The sequence below is a fragment of the Eretmochelys imbricata genome, chromosome 1 (genome assembly GCF_965152235.1).
Source record: "Eretmochelys imbricata isolate rEreImb1 chromosome 1, rEreImb1.hap1, whole genome shotgun sequence".
NCBI classification, from domain to species: domain Eukaryota; kingdom Metazoa; phylum Chordata; order Testudines; family Cheloniidae; genus Eretmochelys; species Eretmochelys imbricata.
In genome coordinates this window covers 143,157,747-143,170,569 of record NC_135572.1, presented here as the reverse complement: position 1 = coordinate 143,170,569, position 12,823 = coordinate 143,157,747, and the positions used below count along the sequence as shown (strand labels likewise).

Genomic DNA, 12,823 nt, shown 5'->3' with positions numbered 1-12,823 from the left:
ATTAAATTAACAAATGAATTATTTAAGGAAAGAGAAACCAAGCAGAATGAACAGATACAAAAATTCTTTGATGTAACTGTAATAACAGTATGTATACTGCCTATAACGGACAACCGGTATAACCCTAACACTGTTGCATTCCTTTACCTGGTATATCTGATTACCTCTCTTTTAAGAAAACAACTTGCACTGTCAACAGGTCTGCTTTATCTAAAAGAAAGAATTAGAAACTAGAAAAATGGGTTCTGGATTCTATATACTGTATATTAGTGAAATATAGACAATGAGCAGGGCAATAGGAATCTGCTTTACATGAGCTCAACCAAGCCGATAGCATTTTCATCTTCATGCAAATTTTGCTGTATTCTCCCCAATCTATTCATTAATTTTTTTAATCTTCATGTTTCTGCTTTCTACTAAGAAAGATCTCGTGAGTCAGTACGTGGCATTCTTCCTTATGAGTCAGTACTCAATACAGCAGGCATAATAGTCAAGATGAAATTAAAAACACTCAATTTGCCTTTTTGGAGCTTGCAGTGCTTCCTTGAACATACAGTGGTAGTTAATGAAAAGTGTTTATATCAGTGAAATATATTGCAGCCACAGAAGCCATGCAGGCACATGGGGCTGTAAGGGATAGGCAATATGAGAAACGGACTTGCTAAAGGCCCTGGATGGGATAGCCGGCCACCAGTATTCCACTCACTAATGCAGAGCTGGGCATGAAGGATTGCTAGAGTGAGATGGGCATAAGAAAGGGGACATATTGCAGTAGTTGTCAGTAGTCACCAAAAGACTACGCTCGCTTACTTTCTATGAATTTATGAATTGTCCATAAAACATTTAGGCTTATTTAGAATGTATTCACTATTCAAAATTCATTGTTCAAAACAAAATAGTCCTTTGTCTATATATTGTTTGCAAGCAGCTTGCTGTGAGTATTTGAAATTCAAGTTTTACTGGTTATTTTGATTAGTTCCCATTAGCTTTCAGAATTAGGTTTCTGCTGTAAATCCGATCACTTACTAATATAAAACTTGCTTTTCATAAACAATCCCCCTCATTCACTTAAAATTCACCATTTCTATGAATATTCCTGTCACACACTAAAAGCAAACACTAAACCTAGCAGAATCTAGTTTGCTTAAAGAGGTGACTCCATATCCACAGCCTGTGTAGTATTTTCCCCAGCTCTTAGGATATTCAACATGAATGGTTACTAAAAACGTGAGATGTAGCTCTCATGAGTGAAGTTTTCTGAGAGAATGAGTACAGCCCTCTTGAATGAATTTATTTTCTATACTTCTAGGAATTCCATCCCAGATAATGGTGGAGCTCTTTCCTGGAATTATCAGCTTTTAAAGGAGGTTTCAGAGTAACAGCCGTGTTAGTCTGTATTCGCAAAAAGAAAAGGAGTACTTGTGGCACCTTAGAGACTAACCAATTTATTTGAGCATGAGCTTTCGTGAGCTACAGCTCACTTCATCAGATGCATACCGTGGAAACGGCAGCAGACTTTATATATACACAGAGAATATGAAACAATACCTCCTCCCACCCCACTGTCCTGCTGGTAATAGCTTATCTAAAGTAATCTTCAGGTTAGGCCATTTCCAGCACAAATCCAGGTTTTCTCACCCTCCACCCCCCCACACAAATTCACTCTCCTGCTGGTGATAGCCCATCCAAAGTGACAACTCTTTACACAATGTGCATGATAATCAAGTTAGGCCATTTCCTGCACAAATCAAGGTTCTCTCACTCCCTCACCCCCCTCCAAAAACCCACCCCCATACACACACAAACTCACTCTCCTGCTGGTAATAGCTCATCCAAACTGACCACTCTCCAAGTTTAAATCCAAGTTAAACCAGAACATCTGGGGGGAGGGGGGTAGGAAAAAACAAGAGGAAATAGGCTACCTTGCATAATGACTTAGCCACTCCCAGTCTCTATTTAAGCCTAAATTAATAGTATCCAATTTGCAAATGAATTCCAATTCAGCAGTTTCTCGCTGGAGTCTGGATTTGAAGTTTTTTTGTTTTAAGATAGCGACCTTCATGTCTGTGATTGTGTGACCAGAGAGATTGAAGTGTTCTCCGACTGGTTTATGAATGTTATAATTCTTGACATCTGATTTGTGTCCATTTATTCTTTTACGTAGAGACTGTCCAGTTTGACCAATGTACATGGCAGAGGGGCATTGCTGGCACATGATGGCATAAATCACATTGGTGGATGTGCAGGTGAACGAGCCTCTGATAGTGTGGCTGATGTTATTAGGCCCTGTGATGGTGTCCCTGGTTTAACTTGGATTTAAACTTGGAGAGTGGTCAGTTTGGATGAGCTATTACCAGCAGGAGAGTGAGTTTGTGTGTGTATGGGGGTGGGTTTTTGGAGGGGGGTGAGGGAGTGAGAGAACCTTGATTTGTGCAGGAAATGGCCTAACTTGATTATCATGCACATTGTGTAAAGAGTTGTCACTTTGGATGGGCTATCACCAGCAGGAGAGTGAATTTGTGTGGGGGGGTGGAGGGTGAGAAAACCTGGATTTGTGCTGGAAATGGCCTAACCTGAAGATTACTTTAGATAAGCTATTACCAGCAGGACAGTGGGGTGGGAGGAGGTATTGTTTCATATTCTCTGTGTATATATAAAGTCTGCTGCAGTTTCCACGGTATGCATCTGATGAAGTGAGCTGTAGCTCACGAAAGCTCATGCTCAAATAAATTGGTTAGTCTCTAAGGTGCCACAAGTACTCCTTTTCTTAAAGGAGGTTTGATAGTGAGTGGCATTGAGGGCCAGCCTCCAGAGTTCAGCAAATCCCTCTGACTTTCAACAAGAGCTAGTTCATTTTCAATTTCCTATCTTAAAAAATGGTGAGCCACCAGTTATACTGTACCTCTTTGTATCCCTCTCCCTAGCTCACATAGTTTATAATGAAAGGTTCCACTTATGACCCTTCCCATGCAGAGGTAAATACCATACCAGGCTCTCTCTGAACCAGATCAGCTCAGACCATGTACATTCTTTTGCACCTGAGAACAGCCTTAAAGACAGTGAGCAGCACTATCTAAAACCCAAGGTCAAATGCAAGTAGTACAAGGTCAGCAGTCATGATATAAAATACAATTGCTTCTACACCCATGACTGACTGGTTACATTTGACAGCTCTCTGCTTCGTGATACCATTAGACACAGGGAGTGTGAAATTCAGCATCAGTAACTCCAGCCGCTCATTATAGCTTTCTTTAATGTGCTATGTCAGAGCAGCTGTGAGAGCTGAATGATGTGGTAAGTTTGAAAGGATTCAATAATAAAGTATATGTAACAGTAACAGATTTTATTCTGTGCTTGCTAACTTCAACCTTAGCTATACTCTAAATCTGAAAACCTGGGAAGTTTGTTCTTTCTTTAACAGGAAAAGGCAGTTATTTTTCATACGTACTTTAGATAACTATCTTAAATGATCACTCAAAAATCAGTTGCTTAATACAAGTGACCTTTCAGTAAAAGTGGAGCAGAATATACCTAGGGCTATTTTTAGGATAAGTGCCTAATTATTGCACCCATTTTACAAATGAGTACATTAAGCCACAGAGAAGTTAAGTGACTTGTGCAGGGGCACCAGTTAGTTACAGGAATAGCTGAGCATATAATCCAGGCGACATAAGTGCTAATTCCCTACTTTAACCACTAGGCAGGACTTCCTGTCTACCTTCAGTCTGGCATATTCATTCCATTAGTTTCAGGAATTACTTCATAGTGTGATAAAAAGAGATTTAAGAAAATGGTGGGGGAGCCAACCAAAGAACTCTGACAAGCCTGTGGTAAGGGACCTCCAAGCACAGAGGTTATGCCAGAGAGCTATGCAGAGCCTGAAACCACAGAAAAAGAAAGGATACTGCTGCCAGTAACTCTCTCAGCTGGGAGGTGGAAGAGAAGTATCAAGGTAAAGATAACACTACCATCCCTCCAGCCTTAGAAATATAGTCTGAGATTTTCAAACATCACTTAAGAAATTTGGATGCAAAATTCCCATTAAAACAAATTGGAATTGGGCATCCAGATCCTCTAAACAGCTTTGAAAATCTCAGCCATATTATTTCAGGAACCCTGGAACCAAAGTGTGATGAAGCTAAACTAGCTGGCCAGAATATTTTTAAAAAAGGGAACCAGTAATCCAAGATTAGGTTAAAAGGTGTTGTACTGTAATTACAAGATAAATTCAGACAAACCAGACAAGAATTTAAGGCCAAATGCAGCATTCTATAATACCCATTCATGCCCATAGACTTCAATGGACTTGCACAAATATGACAGAGATCAGGATTGAGCCCTTACTATCTGGACCACTTACCTCTGTACACATTCACTGGTAAACAAATGCTGTATTATTGCATGATTGTGGAAGGAATTTAGGTTTGCATTTTCAGTGGTGTACACTAACTTAAAATGTTTAAATTTTGGGGTGGCTGATGTGACTCACCTCTGGGCCTGATTTTCAGGTCCCAAACACCTGTAGCTCCTCCTGGTATCAGCTGAAAAGGTATGCCTTCATACATATCCTTTTCCAAACAAATAATTAAAGAAGAAAAAAAAGTCGGGTACTCACTGATCTGGTTGGTCGATGCACTATAGAAAGCATTGACAGTGGTTGGACTAGTAAACCACCTGTAAAAATAGCAATAAACAGCAACAAAATATTGGTTGTCAGTGTGTTGGGCTTGTGAATGGAATAATCAAAGATAAAAGGCTAATTCAGTTAAATTAAACCAAGATATTAAAAGCCATTAGATACATTGCAAATGTAATTATTTCTGCAGTTTTGTCAATTGCGATCTGTGATTTTTGGATCATTTAAATCTATCTACTGACATTATTTTAAATGACTATAATCAAATAGTGCTTAACAGAGCAGTGACTGGAGGGTACAACTTGCTAACACTTATTTTATTTTTGTGTTCCTTTTAACGTGATTTTAGTGCTTATGAAAGATGCCAAATGGACAGCCTTGGACAATGAAGTCCTCTATTTAAAATGAACAGCTGCCACATAGACAGCAGCAATGCAAAGTCCTTTGCACTGTCTCAGCAATGTACTTCAACCCACTCAATGGAGAAACTACCTATAGAAATTAGAGGACTGAATTTAGAAATGAATAGTCAAGGCTTTTCAGTCAGTGGCCTCTTTCCTGCAACCCCTGACAAAGTGACTACCCATGAATATTAGGATGATTTCAATTATATGGAGGTATCTCTAATAAGAACAAAGGAAAGAAAAATGATTTCCATAGGCCACTCAGCAACTACTGCTAATTATTTAATCATTAGTAAAGATTGCAATAGCTTTCAGCAACTATTAACCAATGGCCTAGAAGTGAAATATTCTGTACTGTAGGCTAGGTGACAATGCAAAGGACGAGGTTACAGGAACTCCTGAAATTCAAACCCAGCTTTTCCACTGATTCATTGAATGGTCTGGACAAGCAATTTAATCTTCCAGTTTCCCCACCTGTAAAATGAGGAATATATTTATTTATCTACTGTAGAGTCTGATCCAACCAACATGCACATAAGTAACATTACTCAAATAGTTAGTCCTATTGCTTCCAATGGGAATACTCACTTGAGTAAAGTTACTTGTGTGTCAGTGTGAGCAGGATTGGGCCTTTAAACAGGTAGGTTAGTTAATGCTGGAAGATGTAATATGCTAAGCATTATCTCCTACTGCCCCACCAACTCAGTGATCTTCTCACCCTCTAATGTCATTTATTAACAAAAGAGTTAGTTATTAACAAAAGTGAGGTTCATTGTGGTTACAAATATTGCACTGGTCTGCAAACAATGCACAAAAGAATTATCTTCAATTGGTCATGTGTTTTCCTTGCTGCTCTTTGTGTTCCAAGCCATAAATGCATAGCTTGCAATGGAGAAACCAGAATATTGGAGCTTTTCCACTAATATTGTAACAGAACCTGCGCCGGCAAGATTTGAAGGATTTAATATTAACCCTGGCTGAACTTGTACTGCAATAAGATATGGATTAACACTTCACCTATTGAAGTTAATAGCAAAAGTCACATAGACTTTACTGGGACTAGAGTCAGACCCTCCCTGCAGGTGAAATTCTGCTTCTACTGAGGCCAATGAGAATTTTGCCATTGACTTCAATGGGGCCAGGATTTCACCTTAGGTTTTTATAATGAAAAAATTAAAATAAAATTAAGCATAAAAATAATGAGAATTAATGGGTAATTTGTGATAAATTAGGCCCAGGTGTAATAAATGTCTGTATGGAAAAATTCTTGAGTTATCACATGAGATGCTAGAATTTTTTCAGAATGTAAGATCAAAACTTTAGAAAGTTAAAGCAACAACTTCAGAAAGTCTCACTGAAAGTCAATAAGACTCAGGCTTCTTAAGTGCCTAATTGACTTTTGAAAATGAGGCTTTTCCATCTAAAAAGAAATGGAGTACTTGTGGCACCTTAGAGACTAACCAATTTATTTGAGCATGAGCTTTCGTGAGCTACAGCTCACTTCATCAGATGCATACTGTGGAAACTGCCACAGTATGCATCTGATGAAGTGAGCTGTAGCTCACGAAAGCTCATGCTCAAATAAATTGGTTAGTCTCTAAGGTGCCACAAGTACTCCATTTCTTTTTGCGAATACAGACTAACACGGCTGTTACTCTGAAACTTTTCCATCTAAGTTACTTAAGCCTTGCAATTCTGAACAGAGTGATGCCTAAATACCTTTTAAAAATCTAGGCCTTACCATCTCTGTGCCTCACTGCCCCTATCTGTACAATGGCAATAATAGCACTTTCCAACTTCATGAGGATGTATGAGGGTAACACTATCTTTAATAGGGAGGTGCTTATATGGTAATGGCGACATAAAATGATGGAGAGATTAAAATCCCAGGTAACAGGATACATGCACAATAGAGATTAAAATATTAAAATGATTTTAAATGGGGGGACAAACTGGTATAGAAAACCAGTTAGTTCTGATTTTACCTACCTGCAAAAAGCAGAGTTCAGGGTTTCTCTTACTACAATTAATGACTTCACTATTATAGAAAACAGTATAAGGAATGTTATTTTCAAAGCATTAGTGATGCCATTCAAAGCAGCTATAAAAACGTTCAACTCTGAATTTAGGTTTTAGTAGGCAAAAACCTTCTCAAGTTAAAAACAACAAATATTGAAAGATAAATGTTGAGGAATCCCTTCTGAATTACTCTGCTTTAAAATATTTTCATTCCCCTTTAGAAAGGTGAAATCTGAAAGTGAAATTTAGGAAGATTGATCAGGGTGCAGCATGTACACCTGACCCTGAAGTCCTTACTTGGGTAAAACTCTCACTGAAGTTAGGATTTGCACCAATGTGACTACTGATGGAGCGTACCCTGACAAAAAGTTCAGAGGTTCCCTTTTGCTTGAATGCTCTTCCACACCTTAGCCATACAGTAAGTTCCTCGGCACTTTTAAAACCAAGCTACACAGCCTCAGAGACCACCTCCTTAATTTCCAACAGTCTGGTCCCTTCCCTGAGACCACCAAACACAACCCTTTCCCAGCACCCCACAGCCTTCCTAACCTATGTTTCATCACGAGCAAGTGAGACACTTGTGAGCTCACAAATACAATACACTCCAGCTAAAAGAGATGATCTAAAGCCGTGGTTTTCAACCTTTTCAGACTCAGGACCTATTTGTAAATGTTGATGGCCTAGTGTGATCCAGTATATAGGCTGGGGGAAGGGAGTTGGGGCCTGTCCCTGAGTGGGTTATGGCCTGTCACAACCCAGTAAATAGCTGGGGTGGAGGAGGGGATCAGGTCCTGCCCCAAGGGTGAGTAGGAGGTCATGGGAGAGGGGTTCAGGTTCTGCCACCAAAGAGGAGTGGGAGGGGAAGGCCTGTGGCAGAGCCCACTCACCACACAGCGGTTACTCCTGTGGCTCCCTAGCGCTGGCTGGGCTTGGCTCCTCACTCCAGGCATTGCAAGCTCATAGCACTACTCAGGTGTGGCCCTGCTGCCCTGACAGGGTCCAGCTGGGCCAAATTTTTGCAAGTGGCATTGCCACCTGCTGCTAAGGTTACCACCATTGAAATGCAAAATAAAAAAGCACCCACCGCCAAAGAAGGCAAGCCACACCCTCAACCCCAAGCCAACTCTGCAACTCCCCCTCCTTCAACAGCCATGTCATAAATATAAAGGGAAGGGTAAACCCCTTTAAAATCCCTCCTGGCCAGGGGAAAGCTCCTCTCACCTGTAAAGGGTTAAGAAGCTAAAGGTAACCTCACTGGCACCTGACCAAAATGACCAATGAGGAGACAAGATACTTTCAAAAGCTGGGAGGAGGGAGAGAAACAAAGGGTCTGTGTGTCTGTCTATATGCTGGTTTCTGCCGGGGATAGACCAGGAATGGAGTCTTAGAACTTTTAGTAAGTAATCTAGCTAGGTATGTGTTAGATTATGATTTCTTTAAATGGCTGAGAAAAGAATTGTGCTGAATAGAATAACTATTTCTGTCTGTGTATCTTTTTTGTAACTTAAGGTTTTGCCTAGAGGGGTTCTCTATGTTTTGAATCTAATTATTCTGTAAGATATCTACCATCCTGATTTTACAGGGGGGATTTCTTTATTTCTATTTACTTCTATTTCTATTAAAAGTCTTCTTGTAAGAAAACTGAATGCTTTTTCATTGTTCTCAGATCCAAGGGTTTGGGTCTGTGATCACCTATGCAAATTGGTGAGGCTTTTTATCCAACATTTCCCTGGCAAGGGGGGTTGCAAGTGTTGGGAGGATTGTTCATTGTTCTTAAGATCCAAGGGTCTGGGTCTGTAGTCAGCTAGGCAAATTGGTGAGGCTTTTTACCAAACCTTGTCCAGAAAGTGGGGTGCAAGGTTTTGGGAAGTATTTTGGGGGGAAAGACGTGTCCAAACAGCTCTTCCCCAGTAACCAGTATTTGTTTGGTGGTGGTAGCGGCCAATCCAAGGACAAAGGGTGGAATATTTTGTACCTTGGGGAAGTTTTGACCTAAGCTGCTAAAGAGAAGCTTAGGAGGTTTTTCATGCAGGTCCCCACATCTGTACCCTAGCGTTCAGAGTGGGGAAGGAACCTTGACAAGCCACTTATAGGATGTAGAGAGAGAACACATATAGGGAAGATTAATAACTTTTTCTTACTTCCACTACAGAAGTGGGACCACTGCAACATCTTTAGCTGGACACAGAAACTTTTAACATTAGATATCCAAGTGTATTGTGATAATAATGCATATCTTTAGACCCATGTAAAAAAAACCTGGCAGATTAAATTAGTTTTTTGCCAACTGGCAAATCCATAAAAAAACCCAGCCAGGCTGGTCAAATACCAGGCAGAAACGCTCGTCTAAAGTACTGAGACACTGGAAGCAAGCAGCCACTTCTGGTCCAGCAGAGACTCTAGCAAAGCTACTTAGCCGCATACATTTTCAAATATAAGGGGATAGGGCAAGAAGAGGCTGCGGGACTGGGTTGGGATCAAAGAAATATCTGCACTGGAAGTGGAGTCAAGTGACTGGATTGAGTGGGAGCAACAGAACAAAGGCACGTGGGGAGGAAGTAGGATGGAAAGAAGAAGGTAGAAGGCGAGATAATCAGAGCCTGGAAAATGTATGCTTTCAGTGACATTACTGTAAAACAAGCAACGGAATTAGTTATCTGTGGAGTTATAGTCTTAATGTGCTTTTGTTGGCAATTGCAATTCTTAGTTAAATTGTGCAATAAAGAATAGAATCTTAAAATGGCAGTGTACATTCCTTAATCAATACATTAATCAGCCTCCCTCTCTCATTTTATTTTCAGCGTTGTGCTGCCTCTTTTACAATGCAGGAACCAGAGAATTAATCTATTGAAACATCAAAGACTGATGTCATAGGCATGTCTTAAATATCCATCATTTTATGGACTCTGATTACTAAGGGTAATCCTCCCTGCAGAGTTTTATTTAAGAGAAAGGCTTTTTCCAGAAAAAAATCTCGGTAATAAAGTGATGAAATGGTGGAAATATTTCAGTAAAACAGTGAAAGTCAGAAGTCGACAGGTGCTTCGGGGTGGGAGGGAAGAGTCAAGAAATAAAAACATTTATTTATATGGTATTTGAATTTCACATCCATTCACATCAACAGTCAGAGCAACGATTTGTGAATGATGCAGACACTTGGAAAGTGGGGCTCACCCACAGGACAAACTGCATGACTTTGCAATGGTCTGCGGGACTAACCACCAATTTAGATTTCGTCAGTCTGAGGATGGAACCTCAAGGACCACATCTGAAATACTGAACATTTATTTTTGAATTTCAAAGTATCTTGGAATATAGGCAAGTATCCACCAGAATTTCAGCCTCAACCCAGGTGTTTGTCCCCCTTCTCCCACAACAGCCTTTGCACTTCTTTCTACCCCACCACTTACACATGGAAAGTCCTCCCTGACCTTATCTAAAGGCCATTATGATCTTCTTCTCCAAATCCCTCCTCAAGATTGACCCAAGGACTACATTGCCACCTAGTTCTAGGACCTTCTGAGGATAATTGATACTTAAAATATATATATATTGTATGTTTTATCCCTCTCCCCACACCCTTTTATTGTTGCATGGCTTCTTATCTTTAGGGCCAAATTGGACTCATCACTATTACAAGACACAAAGATAATATCAATGGCAAGAAATGCCTTTGGCTAGCCTGAGGAGTCTGCACCTACTCTTCTTGGATGAGGACCTAAACATTACAATAAATGTATTTGTCACTTCGAAGTTGGATTACTGTACTTCACTCTGCCTGGGTTGATGGTAAAGGTTGGTGGGAATGTCAGTTTATACAACACTCAGCAGCCCATCATGAAAGGCCAAGAGAGTATATCATATCACTGTTCTACCTGCCTCCATTGGCTGGATCCACTTCACAGTCCTTGAACTTATCTTTAAGACTTGGCACAAGGTCTATCTTGTAGACCACGTCCCTCTCCGTAACCACCAAGACGGTTGTATTCAATGAGAACAAAGCATTCTTGATGGAGGACCCTCGGCTGTGAAACCCCATGACATCAGAATGAGACAAATATGATGCTTACACAGCATGATGCAAAACCCATTTTTTGTAAAAGCTCCCCTTAAATGAGGGCTGAAGAATGTCCCTGCATAATTTCTCGGGGATACATTTTTAAATAGACAGGAACAAAAGATTAAGGAAAACTGGTTGTATTAAGGAGACAGAGAGAATAGAATATTTTACTGACAAAGTGCAATTCTTAATTTGGCACTGAGATACCATGGAGATAGGCACATTATAAATTAATAGACAGATGCAGTGAAATTCAGGAGTTCTGTGGTGCACCTTAAGCCATGCTCAAAATGCACCAGGCAGCATACTTCATGAGAGGCAGTAGAGTGAATCCACTGAAATTGCATCACTTCAGACTAAATACAACTTCATTCAGAATCTGCCATGCCCCTTCAATGAGATAAAGCAAATTAAGATACCAAAATCTGTAAGTTCATGTTAGGTTACATTTGTGTGTTAAATTTAAAAATTAAGTAAATTCATAAATTGCTCTGCCTGTCCATCCTGAACTCAGGCTGTTTTGACTTATACTCTAGGTTCTGCAAAAAATTTAGAACTGTGTTTGATCTTCTATACCAGGGGTTCTCAAACTGTGGGTTGGAACCCCAAAGTGGGTCATGACCGTGTTTTAATGGGGTCACCAGTACTGGCATTAGACTTGCTGGGGCCCAGAGCCAAAGGTGAAGCCCAAGGACTTTGTCCTGAGTGATAGGACTCAGGCTTCTGCTTCAGCCCTGGGTGGCAGGGTTCGGTTTACAGTCCCCCTCCCCCTGAGGCTGAAGCCCTTGGACTTCAGCTTTGGCCCCCTTGCCCGGGTCAGAGGCGGGGTCAGGCTTCAGTCCCCCCTTCTGGGATTGTGTAGTAATTTTTTTTGTCAAAAGGGGGTCACGGCACAATGAAGTTTGAGAACTGCTGTTCTATACTACCCATGCCACAAAACCTAGCCATAAGGGTAGATGAAAGAGCAGTGTCAAAATATCTAAGAGTTACCAGCTGCTCTGTTACCAGTTAAATTATAAATCTAAGCCTCTTTTCACCTATTATTGGCATGTCTGAGACAAAAAGAAGACATAGAAGAAAGAGTCTGCCTCTGCTTTGTGTCTGTGCATCCTAATATTCCCCCATCTCACCTGTTATTCTGGTTAAATGCACTTTCTTTTGCAAATAGGTGGCTAGGCACTAAGCACACACACAACAGGCTGCTTTCTCTCTCCCCAAGGCAGGGGCAGCAGTGATGCAGCAAGGGCATCCTGTGACAGCTGGCATGCTGGGCCCATCTTTACTGCCATATCACCACTTTAAGTGATGCCCAAAGAGTGGGTAAAAGTCACAGGTGGCTCTTTTTAAGCCTTCTCTTCTGCAGAGCATCCTACCTCCCCCCACCCAGGTTTACTGATCCAATAGCTGAACATGTCTCAAGCAGCCATCAGCCTTTTCACCGCTTTTTTGTCTCCTGAGGTAGCTGAATTCAGCAGACCTGCCCATCCATATGAAGCACATGCTGGTGTGACCTTCCTTAACCACAGCCATCCAAGCAGCGCAGTTGGAGCCCTTTTTCCCCAGTAACCTCTCTGGGTAAGAGTATGGGGTAAAAGAATGTTCCAGAAACCGAATTAAAATTAGAAGAAGTTCAAGGAATTATACCAACCAATTTAATTTTCCGCTTAGTACTTAGTACTTTTTTAGCTTACACATTGTAGTCCC

At 40.7% G+C, this 12,823-nt stretch overlaps 1 protein-coding gene across 1 annotated transcript in view; it reads right to left on the bottom strand.

Moving 5' to 3' along the window:
• Positions 1-12,823, bottom strand: part of PHEX (phosphate regulating endopeptidase X-linked) — a 138,554-nt gene that overhangs the window by 23,876 nt on the left and 101,855 nt on the right. Inside the window, exon 15 of the mRNA XM_077807195.1 lies at positions 4,616-4,674. Within this exon, the coding sequence (XP_077663321.1) occupies positions 4,616-4,674 (59 nt within the window). The remainder of the gene's footprint in view (positions 1-4,615; positions 4,675-12,823) is intronic.